Below are 18,926 nucleotides of genomic sequence, written 5' to 3'. Positions count from 1 at the left end.
TTGGAGAAAGTCGTGGTATTTATAGCTAGCTAGTGGGGAGCTGGTTATTAATTAATTAATTGCCTTCTCCTATTTTAGTTTTGGAGGTGTGAATACAGATGATGAAGTGATTCCCCCTTTGCTTTTTTCTATTCTCTAAAAAAAAAAAAAAATCGAAGACAATTAGGAGAAGGCAATAGTGGCTGTGTTCATTATTTCTGCACCTCGCTTCGCCCACCGAAATGCAGAGTAAAACGATTAAAAGTAAATAAACGAGAACAGAGCATGGGTTTATGTATAAATAACCATTTGTAGACGACTACTCCAAGTCACGACTTTTAAATAAAAAAAAATTATTTGTTCAAGACAACAGAAATTCTTTCGAGTTTCAACTCAGTGCATGACAGGGAGTTTGATCATGTCAGTTGTGACATATCATTTTTTTTATGTTGTAAGAAAATATATGTTGTCACTATTAAAAATAAAAATAGAAGGATCTCTGTAATAAAATAAAATAAAATAGAGAAGGCTTTAATCATTAGGTTGGAGGAATTCTATTGACTTGAACAATAAAAAACCTCTGTCATCAGTTAATTACGTAAATAGTTATAGATCTACATATAAAATTTCAGCTTAATATATAACGAAGAGTAAATATAATATAGCAGTATCTTTTTGAAATATTTTTTTCGATGTTCATCATCTCATTAGCCGATTTTGAAAAATAAGCCGTGTAGACTGTCAACTATATAATTATTCAAGTCATCGACAAAGGTGGTTCAAGTATATCCTCCCTGCTCCTCAAATTAACCGACTCGAGCTCAAATTTATCTTCTCGATCTGTATATAATTAATTGTTTTCCTTTTTCTGTCAACGTGTCCCTAGCAACACAAAACCTTTTTTTCTCCAGCTTTTAAAGTGAGACCATAGAGAGCTCTGATTTTTTCGCATCATTTCAAGATAAAAAGGGAAGGAAAGGAAAATAAATTCTTAGGGTTAATAATAATCCAAAACCAGGTAATATTCTTGTTTAATACGTGTTTATGTCAGTGAAATTTCCTCTTATATAAGCGAGCACGTAACAAAATCATCCATGTATCTAAGAAACCTTTCATGTATTTCGCATTTCAAGCTATTCCCTTTCTAGATGAAGAATATATATCATTAGTTTCTGTAAGCAAGAGGAGAACATTTGACAAGTGGTTTTCATTCTTAGGCTGATTACAGAGGCATACGCGCTAGGAAAAGAAACTGGCGCCCACAGAGCATTTAGCAGCGAAACGAAGCCTTCAAGCATCTTTCATCTTCTTCTAATCTCGTCGCTTTCGGTGAAAAAACAGAGAAGTTGATCAGATGATATCAAAGATTTTTTATTTTTCACTTCGAGGTATATTGATAAATTAATCTTCATAATATATTATTGCGGACAGAGGTTTCTAGCCGGATTCTTTGGGTTATTCTATGGGTAAGCCAAGTAATAATAACTTCACTTTTAATCATGTTCACTTGAAATAACTTGGAATTAAAAAAATTGTTTTTATTATATATTTAGATTTGAACCCTATAGTTGCTAATATGATGACAACTAGAGATTTACATGGTTGTTAGTTTCAAGACCCGTGAAATTAATCGAGGTATGCGCAAGTTAGTCCACACATTCATATAAATAAAAAAATATAATAATAATAACTTCACTTTTGTTTTTACTTTTTAAAATTTCAATGATAAAGTTATATTCCATTTAGTTTTCATGTATCAAAATCAAATTCTTTTTTAATATAATTTTACACTGACTACCTGGTGTATTCACAAGAAATCATAACTTTTGTTGATTTTAATTATCATACACACACTTTAGCACCTTTTGAGCATCGGAGATTTTTTGGAATAAATTAGCTGGCAAAGGGTGATTCCTCCGAGCATTTATAAAGTTGCAAGTCAGAGCTGACAGGTTCAGGGGTCCTTCCCTGAGATGGTAAAGGGAAACCTGAGGCCGGTTTGATTGTCATCAAACTGCGGACGCGGCGAAACTAATCCGCCTTGGCATACGCGGCAACTCTCTCTCTCTCTCTCTCCTCCTTTTCTCCTATGTTGAATCACTCTGTGGGAGGTTAAGTCAAAAAGTACATACATAAACCATTTGCTCAAATGGAAAACTTCGAGGGTTATAAGGAGTTTTGTTACTTCTTTATCATTTTTTTTTATTTTAAAGTTTTAATTTGAGATCATTTATTTTTTAAAATATCAAGTCAAAGTGAGAATTATATACTTAACATTGTCCAACAATATTGGTATGCAAATTGGTTTAAAAATATTTGTCATCATTATTAAAAAACAAAAACAAAGAAAACTCCTTTCAAAAGGAAACCACGGTGGTCACGGTCAAAAACAAGACGCGGCCAATGGTGGCTAACATGGACTTGGAGGGTTTTTTGTATTTTCAATCTCTCATGTCACCTACCTTGAAAGCATGTTCCTTTTCAAATTAGCAAATGTATGCTAATATTTAATTATATAAAATAAAACAAAATTGTGTGTATGTATGCGTATGGGTCATATATTCGTAAGCATCGTATTTGATTCGCAAGACTTCACTGTCCAATGTTTCCCCTTATTTTGGGATGAATATATTTCTTGGTACGTCCTTTTCTTTGATTTGCGCTGAAACTTCCTCATTTTCAAGTGTCAAACAGAGAAATGGTAACAATACATTTGAATAAATTAATTTTTTTCTCTGTTTTAATTTAATTATTTTTGGTGTTTCATGATCTTTTTGATGTGTTGTTGTTAAAAATAAATTTTAAAAAATAATAAAAAATATTTTTTAATATATTTTAAAGTAAAAATTATTTTAAAAAATTACCGTGAAAAACACACATTTTAAGAGAAAGAAAATAAAGGGGTGTCAAAATAATATATTGAAATTTGAAAGGTCATCATGAACATTTCAAAAAAAAAAAAGAATTTTTCAATCCTTGAATTGACCTGTTTTGTGTATATTGTTTGACTTTGACCCTACTTGATATTTTAGTAAATGTTTTTCACATCAAAGTTAAGATACAATGCATCCCCTCTTGTATCTGTTTCTTGTAGCTACGCCAGTCTTTATTTCTCAACACGTGTAGCAATGTTATGTCCAAGATTGTCTTTCAAATAAACATCATGGTCATAGTCACTCTCTAGTTTCTAGATCAGTACACGCACTTCGGTTTGTTTATAAGAAGACTCCAGCAGCAAACATAATCACACATCCAACTAAATTGACAATCTCGGATGTGTTGGCCTTGCATAGTTGCAAGATGGTCCTTGATCTTTTAATTATATTAAATTTGATTTATTTGTTTTTTAATTTCATCAATTAACATTTGATTTTTTATAATCAAATTTGATCCTTGTTCTTTTAATTTTTATTATTTTTTTTCCAATTAAAATTTATTTTTTGATTTAATCCCTAATCATTTGATTTTAAATCCTTTTTCATTGAATTTGATCGTCATTCATATGATTGCAATTTAATTCTCCTATTGATTAATTGTTTTTTTTTTCAATTTAATCACTCGTTGTTTAATTTCATTGGATTTTCATTTTATATCTGGTCATTGTTTTTTTTATATACTTTAAAACTAGGCATGGGAGTTGACCTCTGTCATGTCCCAAGTCACGGGTTGGGTCAACTAATCAGGGTTACCAGGGTCAAATTGTGCAAGAAGTAAAAATAACATTATTTCGATAAAAAAACAATGGCAACAAAAAGAAATCAACGGTTGTTGACATAATTTTTTCCTAACTAATTGCTTGATTTTTTATTCAGTTGAAAAGTAAATTTTGTATTATTTATATATAAAAAAAATAATGAAGAAAAAAATTCAATTATAATCCTCTTTCTTTTGATTGTTCTTTCTTTGTTCTGGATTTTTTTTCATTTTCATCAATTTCCATTTGATTTTTTTTTGTTTTTATATCAAATATGGTGCTCATTCTCTTTATTGTTTTTTTTAATCATTTTCTTGTTTTGTTCTTTCAATGTTACCCCTTAACATTTTATTTTATTTCTATCATCATTTTTCTAATTGCTCTTTTTTTTATCTTTTTTTTTAATTTCTTTTAGTTTTACCCCTCAACATTTAATTTCAATTATTTTTTATCCAATCTTGGTTGTTGTTATTTCAATTGCTTTTTTGTTATATTTTTCAATTAATTTCCTCATTGTTGTATTTTGTTATTTTTTATACTATATTTGATTCTCATTGTTTTGATTATTTTTTTTTTTTTTATGGTTAAGAATTTTGCTCAAGATTATTTTTGATTTTATGTATGGTCATCCTGATCTCATGATCAGAGTTGCTAGTTTCAAAAATTAAAAAAATTAACCAATCCTGCAGCGTAACATGGGTATAGTATTTCACTATTTTTGAGGGCAGCCTCGTAAGTTATAGTTAAGAGCGAGTAAAAAAACAAAATTATAAATTTTTTTTATTAAAGCGATTATAGATTTTTTTTAAAAATTGATTTAGCTAAGCTTTATAACCTATCTAAATCAAATCAATTGAAAAATTACTAAAAAACCAGGGATACTATAAATATAAAAATATTACATTTTAGCAAACTAGCCGCCCCTTCCCCAGTCACCCTCTCAACCTCTCAATCTAGATCAATATATCTGTCTCTTATTGCATTCTAACACATTTGGCACCTTTGCTCAGATTTGGATCATGGTCGCGTTGGGTTAGATCCTACCCTGTGAGGGATAAGAATTGTTCCCCCCCACCCTCGCCGCCCCCCTCCCCCCCAACCCCCAAACCCCTGGTGACTTCCCAGTCGCAGTCCCTTGTTAGTTCCTTTTACACTTCTTAGTTATCGTCAGACTTTTTCCATTTATTGGTAGTTGCATCTGGAAAAGAAACAAAGGCCGATAAAGCTGCCCCCGTTGCTGAACCCCATTGTCTCTTGCAGAAGTACCTGTCATTTATCGGTGTTTTTTTTTCTAGTTTTGAACCTTAAATAATTGAAGTACCTGTCATTCTTTGAGTAGCTCTAAATGTATAGAGTTTACTAGAGATGGTTATAGCTTCAATATTTCTGAAAATAGAAGATCCAACACTAGATTTCAACATTAATGTATATTTTATAATTATAACATTATTTTGAAAAGGGTCACTTAATATTATAGGGGCTTTCTTTGGTGAATCAGTATAAAAACAGGGGCGAAACTGTAAGATTCTTGAGGGACTGTTAAATTTTAGAGACAGAGATGGAAATGGGCCAGAAGGAACCGAAGTGCTCGATTTGTTTGGATTTGTGGATGGGCTTTGACCCTAACTGTGCTGGGCTTAAATAAGTCTTTTAACTTTTGCATATCCATAAGCTTTATAACACACGATGATCTTATTGTTGTCTCTTACAGTGGCTTGACTCGAATTCCATTATAAACATCCAGCTTTCATGCATTGAGATAGATTCACCAAAGAAAGCACCTGTAATATCCAGCCAAAACTTTTTTTTTTTCTGGCATTCAAGTGAAGTGACAGACAAAGCTTCTTTGATCCAATAACAGTATCATCCACAGGTTCGAATCTCAAACACACAATTGGATTTGTTTTTATGTTATGCAGCTAGTAATTATTGGTTCAGATCTAATGAATCCTTTTATTTATTCATCCATGTTTCATTCATTTTTTTTATTGATTATAGAGAATTATTATGCTCAACTGATTCCGTTTCATTGATGGATTTATCGTGTTTTTTTTGTGAAATCTGCAAATCTATTTCTAAGTTTAGGGTTTATGATATGTGATTTTGATAGCTTTGAATTTTTGAACTTTCAATCAGATTTTTGTATTTATTATTAATTTGATATAAATCTGATCTGTTTTGCTTAGTTGCATTAGTGAATTAGCATTATCTGAATTTTTTTCTTTTTTGATTACACAAATATATACATATATCCTTTCCATGTGGATTGTGATTTTATTCATTCATTTCGAAATTATTTGGATTGCATTTTCTGGGCAACGAACAAAAAAATTTTGCTTGACTTTATTTTGGGTTTTCTTGGTAGGAGAAAAGAACGGTTTTGATTACAAAATGCCTACTCAAAAAATTGAAACTGGTCATGAGGACACTGTTCATGTTGTGGCAATGGATTACTATGGAAAGCGGATTGCAACTGCCTCATCGGATCATTCAATCAAGATAATTGGGGTTAATAACAATACTTCTCAACATCTTGCAAATCTGACTGGGCACCAAGGCCCAGTTTGGCAAGCAGCATGGGCGCACCCGAAATTTGGTTCTTTACTTGCTTCTTGTTCTTATGATGGCCGAGTCATAATATGGAAGGAGGGTAATCAGAATGACTGGACACAGGCTCATGTTTTTGACGATCACAAATCATCTGTCAATTCCATTGCTTGGGCACCTCATGAACTGGGGCTTTCTTTGGCATGTGGTTCCTCTGATGGGAATATATCTGTTTTCACTGCACGTGCTGATGGTAACTGGGACACATCAAGGATTGATCAAGCTCACCCGGTTGGTGTAACCTCTGTTTCATGGGCTCCATCCACTGCACCTGGTGCCCTTGTTGGTTCTGGTTTACTTGACCCTGTTCAGAAGCTTTGCTCAGGTGGCTGTGATAATACTGTCAAAGTGTGGAAACTTTACAACGGGAACTGGAAGCTGGACTGTTTTCCAGCTCTCAACATGCATACTGATTGGGTGAGGGATGTTGCTTGGGCACCCAACTTGGGCCTTCCCAAATCTACCATTGCTAGTGCCTCACAGGATGGTAAGGTTATTATATGGACTGTGGCTAAGGAAGGTGATCAATGGGAAGGTAAGGTTTTACATGACTTCAAGGCTCCTGTCTGGAGGGTCTCCTGGTCCCTAACTGGAAACATACTGGCTGTTGCTGATGGGAACAACAATGTCACGTTGTGGAAAGAAGCCGTAGATGGGGAATGGCAACAGGTGACAACTGTTGATGCCTAGGACTTGTGATCTTAAAGCTTTTACTTGTAAAACTAGATCGTGCTTTGATTCCATGATAATCCATGATTTGGAGCTCCTATCCCTTTAACACCTCTCCCCACCCCTGAACATTATTCTATATTTTTTATTATTGTGTTAGATAATTCTGGATGCCGATTTTTGAACTTCAGTCTTGATTATTGTGTGCAATTGGTAACATTTTTTCTTACTTGGATGCATGGAATATCACTGTTTGGTTATTATTTTCTCTTGCTAGATGGATATCTTGACAACATTGCTGGAAGGGTATGATTTTATTGCTGTTCCCCTTCGTTCACCTGTACATTTGCTACTTCATTTTGGCCATATGTTTGATTAGCCAGAATTTGACACCATGTAACCATTTTCGCGAAGTAAATTTGTTTTATAAAAAATAGTTAAGAGGTAGAAACCAAAGCTGTGGATTGTGATGATATTCTTGTTCAAGGTTCTTGAGTAATGTCAAATGGACTGGTATATTGATACAGATGGCTGATCTATAAGTGTGATGGTTATCTGGGTCCCTCACTGTGTATGAACCATAACGACAGAGTTTGGGTTTTAATGGATCATCCAACAGTTTTAGATGTACAGTTGTTTGTCTATGGTCACTCAGGTGTTGAAAGTTGAAACTGGCAGTTTTATGAGGATTTTATGCAGAGGAGTTCCGGAGGCCCGAAAAGGAAAATAAGATCTGAACCCCAATTCTACTCTTCTATTTTTTTTTCCGACCACCAAGTCTTTTTCTTTTTTCCTTGTCGTTTTGTTTGATATTTGACATTCCAACCTTGCTACGATTGTATTCATCATGGAGGACAGGACAAGTGGATATGGCTAAGGGAGGTCAAGTTTCACCATCTTGGTAAGGGAAGATAATTTCCCTAGTTTATTTAAAAAATATTAGGAGTTACAAGGCCAACATGTACAATACGGTATAGTTAATTAGTAGTTTATCGTCTGTAGTTTTGTTGCTGTTCCCAGAAATTTTTGGGTATTTTTTTTATTAATTTTTAGTTAATTATAACCATTTAAGTTATGGATTTTATTGGGTTAAATTAATTTTTTATTTTATTATGTAATGAAAAATATAAAAATTAATTTATTATCAATTAAATATTAAATGATAAAATTTAATAAAAATTTCATATTAAATAATAAAATTAAAAATATATATATAAAATTTCAAAAATATCTTAAACCCACGAACTGTAGCTTTCCTTTCAACTAATTGATCTAAAACACCACTTTATTCTAAAGTTTATAAACAAATATATTAATTAAATTTACTGTTTATTTTATATAAACAGTTAAACCTAACCTAACCATTTAAGTTGTATTGATGGTATATAAAATTATTTGTCTTCGTTTTGTCTTCATCCATGTGGACAATGATACTCCTATAATCTATCTATTTTTTTCTTTGCCTTTGTTATTTTTTTTTAAATTACAGTTTATATAATATCAAGAAAAATGCATTACTGAAAAATAATTTCAGACAAACAAACGAGTCCTTAAATAAACTGAACTTGGGCTGGAAGTGAAAGGACACAATAATTGGCAGTGGCCCAGCAAGTCACACACCGTCAGGGACATCTCTCGTTGTTAATAGGAAAGGAAGGAAAAAACCCTAGCTGTTCTTGCTGCCTTCGTTTTCCTCCTGCGAATCAGCAAAACACAAACAAATAAAAAATCTCTTAAAAAAAAAGAGATAAAAAAGATGAGACCAATTTTGATGAAAGGGCATGAAAGGCCCTTAACATTCTTAAAGTACAACAGAGAAGGGGATCTCTTGTTTTCCTGCGCTAAAGATCATAATCCCACCGTCTGGTTCGCCGATAACGGCGAACGTTTGGGAACTTACCGTGGTCACAACGGCGCCGTTTGGTGTTGCGATGTCTCAAGCAAGTTCCTATCCCCCCCCCCTGAATTATCGTCATTTCTTTTGTTTTTTTGCTCTTGGGAAATAAATATCGCTCCCATTTTATATATTTTTTTTGCTGTTTTTGTATGTTAATTGTTATTTTTTTTAAAACAATTTAGGAGATTCGATGCAGCTGATTACTGCTAGTGCGGATCAGTCGGTGATGCTGTGGAATGTACAAACTGGAGCGCAATTGTACACATTTAGTTTCAATTCGCCGGCTCGGTCTGTGGACTTTTCTGTAGGTGACAAGCTTGCTGTTATTACCACTGATCCTTTCATGGGAGTCACTTCTGCCATCAATGTCAAACGCATTGCTGACGATCCTTCCCAGCGTAAGTCAGTGAACGTTGAAAGGGATCATGTTATTTTTTTCGCTATGTTGCTAAATGATGTCTTTTTTTTTTGTAGAGAGTGGTGAATCCGTGCTCACCATCACTGGACCTGCGGGAAGAATTAATAGAGCTGTTTGGGGACCCCTGAACAGGACTATCATAAGTGCTGGAGAGGATTGTGTGGTCCGCATTTGGGATTCTGAGGTAACTCGCTAGTTATTTCTGGCATTATTTTTATTGTGATGTAGGACAACTTGGAGGTAGGATAAACTCCCTGAATTAATCTACAAGCTACAAACGATTCTCTCTTTGCTGATAATTCTAAGACCATAAGGTTTAGAATTATTTGTGGATCTTGGTTTTTGAGAACTCAAATTTAAATTTAACTCTACACAGTAGTTCAAGTTTCGTGCTGTAGGCTTTGTTGGCATATTGCTCTGATCATTATTGCATTAGAGAACTTCAAAAGAGAGCTGAAAAGCTTCCAATGTTTCTGTCAAATTGATCTCAGAGAGTGAGAGATACTTCTTGTAATCTGACATCTATCTAGATTCAATGACCCTAAACAGAGTGTTAATTTTGGCACAGTATTCTGTATGGTAATTTGCTGTTTTAGACACAACTCCCCAAAGCCTTTTAAAGTGGTTAGGAATACAGCTATTTGGGAGAGCTTGTGAGGTCAATGATGGGAATTTGCCATGTGACATGGACTCGATCAGGTTATACCATTTCAGATTTATACAGGATGGCTTAAGTGTCTGTAGATTGGGGCAATAAATAATCTTTTGGAAAGAGAGAATCTTGGTTGAATTGGCATTTCCATGTAAAGCAGTTGCTGAATCTTTCCTTTTAATGCGTGTCAACATGCATTTGTTTTTGTTTTCACATACAAGTGAGCAGAGCCCTTCTTCTGCATGCTTTTTTGCGCTTTTTTTATCTATTGAGCTGTTATTGTTTTGATTGAAAGTATAAGAAAAAAAAAGATACTTGAAGTTTTAAATTCATTTGATTTTTGCCACCTGGTCTTACATTTTGCTGCATTCTTTTTGTTGGTTGGTTTCATGACTGAGTTTATTCTGTACTCTCTTATCAAATTCGCAGACTGGAAAATTGTTGAAAGAGTCGGAACCGGAAGTTGGGCATAAGAAGCCGATATCATCACTCACAAAATCTGCTGATGGTTCTCACTTCCTGACTGGTTCTCTAGATAAATCTGCCAAGGTTGATTGTCGTACTATCTTAATTTCTCTTCTGATATTTTCTTGCTGTGAAGTGGTTTGACAATCTCCTGCATTGCTTGTTTTTCTGCAACTTTCTAGCTTTGGGACTCCAGAACTTTAACTCTTATCAAGAACTACACAACAGAACGCCCAGTTAATGCTGTTGCAATGTCTCCGCTACTTGATCATGTATGTACAATGAAACATTTTCTTTTACTGTTTTCATGTTGTACTTGTGTTCTTTGTAACTTTGTTTGTCATTCTTTTGGATTCCATTTATAGTTTATAACCCATCACCCCTGTTATTCCTTTTTCCTGTAAACATCTTATTTTTATGTCGTGATGAAGCTATCTTGTTGATCAATGCCCACCATAACTTTAGCCAAGTATTACAGTCAAAGCTAAATTTTCCCAACTAATGAAGTATTAGTTAAAAATGTGTAATGGCCATCATTTCGGTAAAAATGAATTGTTTCCGTAATAACCATGGAGTATACATAATTGCCATTGACCAAAATTTGTAAATCATCAATCTAGGGAAGCAGATGATATTCATCACCTCATACCTTGTGAGCTTATCCTGTGGAGGGCTAGCATGTCATTTTTTTCGGTTTAACTACTGATTTATACTCTATCCTTACAGCAGCCATCTACTTCATGCAAAAAAACAAACTGGTGGGATTATTGGCGTACCTTTTGAGGACCACCATTTTGTGCACCTAGATTAATAGAAACTGATCACTTGTTTAATTACTTTCCCTTGTTTTTTCATTTGTTTTGCTACGACCTAACTGCCCTTTGTGCTTGCAGGTTGTGCTTGGAGGTGGTCAGGATGCATCATCTGTAACCACAACTGATCACCGTGCTGGGAAGTTTGAAGCCAAATTCTACGACAAGGTTACTTCATGCTGATGAATGTTTTTTATGATATGAAGATCTGTGGCTGTGGAACATTTTGAATTTGTGTTATTTGACTTTTTTCTTTTGTAGATTCTTCAAGAAGAAATTGGTGGTGTGAAAGGTCATTTCGGACCTATAAATGCTTTGGCGTTTAACCCTGATGGGAAAAGGTATAGTTTCTGCTACCTTATTCTGTCATATTTCTTAAATCAGTGTCAATAAATTTAATCATATAGAATGAAATTCCATTTTTTAATTCACATCTTTGTACACAGGCAACACTCTTTTTATGTAGTTTTAAACAAAGACAAAGTAACATTTTGTTTGATTAGTCTGCCCAAAAGATTTGAGCAGTATTACATCACAATTATTGAGCAATCTGGCAACGATTATTTTCTGGTGTTTTGCACTCTTTGCTTAATTGACCCTGTATGTGCATTGGTGCTAATCAAATTCGAAAATGTTTTGACATTCAAATACCTGGCTTCCTTTCAACTCCAATTATCTTGCTTTAATAGAACATACATCAAGTTTTGGTGACGTTATACATCTTAATAATTTCATTCTTCAACATACTGTGCTGAACTGGACTAATAATTTCAATTGATGAACATCATATAGCTGTTGCCTTCCCCCTGTTATGTTTCTAAAATGTGAGCAGAATTCTGTTGCTTATATATTGTCAAAGCTTTTAATTACCCTTGAATGCTTCTTGTTTAATGTATTTGTTACTTTGTTGGCTCAAACGTAGTTTCTCAAGTGGAGGCGAGGACGGTTATGTGAGGCTGCATCACTTCGATCCTGATTACTTCAACATAAAGATTTAGATTGTAAGAACATGTATCAATACCAGAATCTAGCTAATAGAGACTAAATTAGCTTTGGAGTGGAGGATTAAAAGGAATTTTGGTGCGTAGGGCCACACAAGATTATACTTGTGCTCATGCTTATGATTTTCCTTCTGTTTTACAACGATTTCTTCCATTTTTTTTTCGGAGCTATGAGCAAGGAGTTTTTGTTTGATTCAATATTCCTTTCATTACATATTTATTTCTACAACTGTCTCCTCAAATTCCGTGACAATTGATTTACAGTTTAATCATTAAACTGGTCCGCTGTCGTGGCAATTGGGTTCTTAAACAGCTCTTCGGAATTGTCTTTCTTTAGGCCTGTTCAGAATGGAATTAAGTATCAAGCATATAGGTGACCGTTAAAATTTAACTAACTTCACGAGGTCTGATCTTTACATAATTTATATCGATTGGGAAATTACAACGATCTCGGAAATTTGATTGAAAACCTTTTTGATTTCAAGAAATACTTAATAAAACCTCGTCGTAACAAAATACCCTTGATTACAATTTGAAAAGATGTTAAAAAATAAAAAAATTTCTTGAAATATTAAAAGTTGTGAAAGTGATTAACAAGTCGAGCTGTAATGGTAAAGATCGAAAGGTTCGAAGAGACGAGCCAGAGAGATCAGGGAGGGATGGTGATGGTGCTATTTTTTGTGTCAAGTCCACTCCCGCTAACGCTGTTCTTCCTCTGCCAAGGTCAACAACGTCTATTTCTCCTCTTATCCTGCAATGATGACAGTGGCGAATTCTAATGACAGTTTGAATTTGGGTGAATGGGAAGAACAAAGTTGTAAAGATATTGCTGGTCAGCCTCTTGAGCCCACCATTGATTTCTCTTCTTACAGAAACGACTTCAACAACTTGTGTCGTCATCAGACTAACTCAGATGACAATTCTATGGTTCGAAAACTGGTAGCCCATCACTGGCCTTGCCTCTTCCCTCGTCTTCCACCTTTGACTTCAATTCTGCTACCGCCTATACTGAAATGATGATGTTGATTAATTCTGATGATAACAATCAATTTCAGGTGCAAGGTGTCGAGTCACAAATTTCTGAACGGAAAATACCATTCTACACTCACGATTTTGTTCGTACCACTTCCTCCTTATATACTGAGATGATCGTGAATTAAACGTCCTATGATCACAAAGTTCTGCGCTGCATTCTTCATTAAAATCAGGTAGATGGTGATCGGTTCAAAACCTGCAGTTGGTAGCCACCAGATCACACAACTTCATGCTTTTGTATTCACTCCCTGCTACAATTACTAGTTGCTTCTTGAAAGAATTCGGAAGGCCTTTGAATATCGAGAGAACCTTTCCGTGCTGTTGTTCTTTCTGTTCTAATTTTGTCACTCACTTATCATTCTTAAATTTCGGTGCTCTAATTGAGTATCGGATTTGAATTCTTTTTATTCTTCATAACCTGCTACCGCTACTGCTAGTGCAGAGAAGTGAAATTTATTTCTATTTTTTCTGATTAATTTGTTTGCTAAATAAAGAGTGATTAATGTTTGAATTGCCTGGGCAGCAACTCATAGAGCGAGAGACAATAAACAAGACAACATTTTAGTATTTTTTTAACCTAGTTTGTATATTTCCTGAACCTGATGCTGAATTTCCAATCAAAAGATAATCTAGAAGACTACTCTATGCTGAAGCAAGGCATTCCTGACTAGTCTTATGGTGAATAGAAGAAATAGATTCAAGAAACAATGAACAAGCTAAGATTCTTAATTCAATGAAGGCAAATTGGTTACATCCAACATAATGAACCCGAGATGGGCACAAACCATTAGTATAAAAAGACAACCTTTGAAGACGAACAGATTTACAAAAAGAATAAAGCTAATATCTTAATCTTATAATGAATGCCTAACATTGATCTGCTCACATGTCCAGAAAATTGGGTGATCGCTATAATAATGTCCTAAGAAAGACAAATCGATTTCATCAAACTCATCATTCGTGGTTTAAATAGCCATGAAGTTGAGCTCCTTCGTTCTCTTCATCATGGCCCTCAAGCCTTCGAATGTCTGCAAGTAGCAGTAGAAATTCTTCAATAGACATGTCACCATCATCATCACTGCATAGAATTTCAAGCATCTCGTCATAACTAAGCCCGTCCTCCAAGTCTAGATCTTCAGTAGATGTATTATCTAGTATACCCATCTGCTGAGATGCCCTTCCAAACCCTAGATTGCCCTCAAGAGACCAAAAGGTCCAAAACCCTTCATCAAATCCCCTACCTTCTTCTAGGCCACTGTTCAGTGCTAGAATATCTGTCAATAATATAGAATGTTCACCATCCAAATCCATCGTCACATCATCAACACCAACAATGCAAAAAGTACTCGGATTTTGATTTTCACCAAAATCAAGAAAACCCCGGATTTCTTCCTCAGCTGTACTCTGTTTTACTTTCTTGCAGAAGCCCACATTCTTTTCCCTCCTTTCTTTTCTCTTCCCCAACAAACTTGACGACTTGAACTCATTCTTGTCCTTGTTCTTGTCGTTCAGCACGTTCTCCACGGGGCATTCAGTGAACAATTCGGACAACGAAAAGACATGGTCTAGTACTTGTTCAGAAGAAGACACGGGGCTTTCAGTGAACAATTCGGACAACGAAAAGACATGTTCTAGCACTTGTTCAGAAGAAGAAGATATAGCATCATTGTTATCATCAATAAAACAGAAAAGCATGGCTTCGACATCGGATGAGTTGTCCTCGACAACACTTTCCATGTCCGACACGGAGAAAGAAAAGATCGCTAGAAACTAGAGAGAGAGAGCGAGAGCGCTGCTCAGTGATGGCATAATTTTTACACCAAGTGAATTGTTTTAAAAAATTGTAGAAGTGAAAGAAAATAACAAAAACTCCCCCCCTCTTTTTTTTTACTGTCCACGCGGCTTTGCGCTCACTGATCCTCGTAGCTTATCGGTACCAAATCCACAAAAGCAGCCCCTAATAGCCCAAAGTAAGACCAAGACCAAAGATTATGGGCCTTGTCGAACCGAGCCCACTATTATTTTAATCCTTCCTATACTCTGTAAAAACAAAACCATGTCGATCTCCCATCTACGCAAACTTGCTAAAAAATCACTGATTCCCCGATCTCTCTTCTGCCTAACCACCGCATCTCCCTTCTCCACCTTCCCCAACTTGCCAACCTCCGCCTACTACGACGATCTGTCCAACACTTCCCGACATAACAAGCTTCGTTACCTCATCAGCAAGCGAGTGAGAGACCACTGCTTCAACACCACCAGCACCTTCAAATTCATAACCAACTCCGAAACTTCTCTCTCAATCCTCGCCGACCTCATCCAAACCCTGGCTCGCCTCGACAATGGGTTCCCTCGCAAGAGCGCGTTTGACGCACTCATAGCCGTCCCTGCAAGCTCAACCGGGTGGACGAGTCTCTACTTGTTGTAGATTTCATGGCGCGTGGCGCGTTTGGATTAAATGCCGGTGCCTTTCACCCCATAATCAGCTGTCTAACGAGAAAGAAGAATATGGAACGCTCGTGGCGCCTGATAGAGATAATGACAGAGCATGGGATTTCGCCGGATATAACGACGCTTAATTATTTGTTAACGGCGTATTGTTTCAAAGGGGATTTAACAGCTGCAAGCGGAGTTGTGAAGAGGATTGAAGAGGAGGGGCTGGGTGTGGACTCGCGTGCTTAAGACGTGCCTGTGTTGGACGCGTGTAAGGAGGGGAAAGTGGAAGGGGCGTTGGTGGTGTTGAGGAGGATGGAGTGCCGGTGTTGTATTCGACACGCGCGCACGTGATCAATGCGTTGTTGAAGCAAGGGTACCATGGTCAAGCAGTTAAATTTGTTATGATTTGTGGAGGGAAAGAGGAGGGTTTGGATAGCGAGAATTTTAGGATTTTGGGGAGTAAGTTCATTGAGTTTGAGAGGTTTAAAGAAGCTAAGTTGGTTTTGGAGGAAATGTGAAAAAGGCGTTTGTTTAAATTGAGGGATTATTATAACTTGGATCTTAAAAATCGTCAATATTTTTTTGAACTTAAATTGATTTAGTATATAATTGAGGGATGATGATGTTCTTTTAATTCTAAATTTCCTAGTTAAAGGTACTCTTTGCTTTTGATGAAGTCATCTCCTATTATTTGTAAGTGATATGTGGAAAATAATTAAGCAAATGAGATGTTGGGGAGTTATCAAGCGAAGTAAAATATAAAAAGAGGGTTACGTGTCGATGTTGAGTTATGATTATAAATCAACTGTTGTAGCATGTTGATCACTGCTGTAGAAAGATTCTGATTCTGATCAGCCTAAACAATGGGAAACCCAGTCTGTTACTCTGGAGATTTCCTGCAGTGTTCTATTTGTAATTCTTCACATTAGTCTTAGTGGGAGTAACAATTCTTGTTTTGGTGTATTGGTAGGAGCAACGACAGCATTTGTTGTAATTGATGAATGGCATAGAAATAGAAATTGTTAGAGTTAGGTGTTAGGTACTGAATCTGTTGGAACTTAAATCTTATATGTAGGGTAGATTTGAAGGGTCTGTGACAAAACCCCACCTATGAGACCTTAATTGTGAGATATGACTAGATTAAATTTTAGCTTTCATCTATCCTACCTCATTGATTGATCCATAAAACCTGTTCTTCCTCGTGTCTTTTGTCATGGATTGGAGCTGTACTTTTATTTTTGAGCATTGTTGCATCTGGACAAGATAGAAATGGGGATAAAGCATGGTAAACTAAGACCTGTTGAGTGAGCAACGAGGTAGAGGTTCCTTTTGAGTATATGGTTGACAGTTTCTCAATTGATATTCTTGTGTTGATTCTTATATGGTGGGTTTTGCTGTATGTAAGACATAGGTAGAACAAAGCGTGGCAAGGTTTTATGTCTGAGCATCCTGAAATCCAAGAAGATGCAGCTGCCTTGAGGATTGTTTTGTAATCTAAGACAAAATGGTCCCTTGTTCTAAAAGAGCCAGAACATTACTGCAGTATCAGGTAACACTTCAACTCATTGTTTCTGTCGATCTTAGATGTCTGCCATTGATTCATGAGATGACGAATGGAATAGTTCGCTTTGATAAAGGTTATCAGAACAGATAATTTTCCTTCTCTTTTTGTAATGTGGAACTGCTTGTTACTGCTGTTTATTTTTGTGTTTTTACATTTAATGGAACCTGATTTTATTAGTGAATGTTATCGATTATAGCATCTATTTTTGACGTCTTATGCCACCACCGTTTTCGGGGCTCGTCAGGTGAAAAAGAGTGGTTGTTATTGATTTGCTGTAGCCTCCATGCCTGAACAATCCATTTAATTTTTGTTTTTACCTGGTCATTTCACTCAGATCATAGAAAAAATCTAAGAAATTCTATAGGTGCATACACAAACCAATATCAAGGAGACTGATTGTTCAATTAAAATCACCGTCACATAAAATTTGCTCTTGGAGACTTCCTGCAGAACTCAAACTGGCAGAGTTCTTGAAAGGCTTTGTGACCAAAATCTTAAATACTGAAAATTTTCTATATCAAGTGACAAGAAAGCAATATTAGACTGTCAAGCCCGATATTTCACTTCTTTTATTGCAGGCACAAACTTTTGTCTTATATATAAATATATGTATGTTTGTATGTATATAAACGTGTGTGTGTGTGTGTCAAGAAAGGGGAAATTTCGGTCTGCCATTTTTCTTCAATTCCTTATCCCCTCAGTTTCCAATTCTTTGTAAAGACGGCAGTCAGTGTTATGAAAGGGATCTGCAGCCGATACTCCTGAGTGGCAAACCTAGGATTTCTGGGCCACGAGCTTAGAGTTAGCCATTTCAGCTCAAACTGGCAAAACTCAGACCATTCATGCCCATCACTGGAACATTGACCGAATGTGGAGGAAAGGAAACAGAGAACAACTTTTCATCCATATTCGGTCAATATTCAAGTGATAAACTCAAAAAATATCTGATAAATCCTGTGTCTAGCCAGCCATCAATGAAATGTAACCGGGTTATTTCTCTTTTGGATTTTAGGCGGAAAAGAGCTACACGAAGCTTCATTGGCATCGCCTGGAGGCTGGAACGTATTTCTAGGGCTTCTCCCTGTACTAAACATATACGATCTGTAAGTACAAGAGGGGGCGCAGTACAATATTGATTCTGCCGTGTTAGTACAAAGAGGAGTGCAGTACATAATCAACTCATAAATATCGGATCACGATGGGTTCTGCCATGCCTTGCCGGGTCTAAAACCGACCATCTCATTACAGCTGACAATGACTTGAGAGCAAATACTGATCTTGAGATACACTTCTGAGAAATGATCTCGACCGTTGAATAAAGAGGTCGAGGTGATCCACGAAGCTTTGCGTCTGTCTGCTCTTTAGAACAGTAGTATTTTTTACCCAAAATCTAATAAAAGACAAATGGTTAGTTGGGCTTGCTTGAACTGAATGTATCGTAGTATACCGTTTGATATTTTGTTAGCTTCTATTTTTTACACAACCACACGCATGAAAATCCGGTTAGTTAAATATTTTATGTGCTTCACAGTGCATTTTATATATAGTTAAGTTTCAAATTTTGTTTTTTATATGATAAAATAATTTATTTTTTATTTATGAAAGCTTACTTTTTATTTAATTACCATACAAAAATCAATCTCACAGGAGTCTCAAACTAAACACATATTTTTTTTAAATCACAATTAAAAATATAT

General features: G+C 35.6%; 3 protein-coding genes across 3 annotated transcripts; all 3 read left to right on the top strand.

Moving 5' to 3' along the window:
* Positions 1 to 5,347: 5,347 nt before the first annotated feature.
* LOC133705829 (protein transport protein SEC13 homolog B-like) lies at positions 5,348 to 7,178 on the top strand. The gene is made up of 2 exons (XM_062131214.1): positions 5,348 to 5,546; positions 6,039 to 7,178. The coding sequence occupies exon 2, from the start codon at positions 6,065 to 6,067 to the stop codon at positions 6,968 to 6,970; it is 906 nt and encodes a 301-aa protein (XP_061987198.1). The 5' UTR covers positions 5,348 to 5,546; positions 6,039 to 6,064; the 3' UTR covers positions 6,971 to 7,178.
* A 1,372-nt stretch (positions 7,179 to 8,550) lies between these two features.
* LOC133704168 (eukaryotic translation initiation factor 3 subunit I-like) lies at positions 8,551 to 12,392 on the top strand. Its single transcript, XM_062128934.1, has 8 exons — positions 8,551 to 8,889; positions 9,029 to 9,244; positions 9,321 to 9,448; positions 10,346 to 10,465; positions 10,564 to 10,653; positions 11,275 to 11,361; positions 11,455 to 11,534; positions 12,116 to 12,392. Exons 1-8 carry the CDS (start codon positions 8,706 to 8,708, stop codon positions 12,189 to 12,191), a joined length of 981 nt encoding a protein of 326 aa, XP_061984918.1. The 5' UTR covers positions 8,551 to 8,705; the 3' UTR covers positions 12,192 to 12,392.
* Positions 12,393 to 15,267: 2,875 nt separating this feature from the next.
* Positions 15,268 to 16,183, top strand: LOC133705253 (pentatricopeptide repeat-containing protein At3g56030, mitochondrial). The gene is given in 3 exon segments (XM_062130392.1): positions 15,268 to 15,632; positions 15,716 to 15,993; positions 16,080 to 16,183. Coding segments are annotated over 3 exon segments (729 nt in total). The 5' UTR covers positions 15,268 to 15,285.
* Positions 16,184 to 18,926: the final 2,743 nt, after the last annotated feature.

The sequence above is a fragment of the Populus nigra genome, chromosome 10 (assembly GCF_951802175.1).
Source record: "Populus nigra chromosome 10, ddPopNigr1.1, whole genome shotgun sequence".
NCBI lineage: Eukaryota > Viridiplantae > Streptophyta > Magnoliopsida > Malpighiales > Salicaceae > Populus > Populus nigra.
The sequence above is the reverse complement of the archived record's forward strand: the minus strand, read 5'-3'. Positions and strand labels throughout refer to the sequence as shown.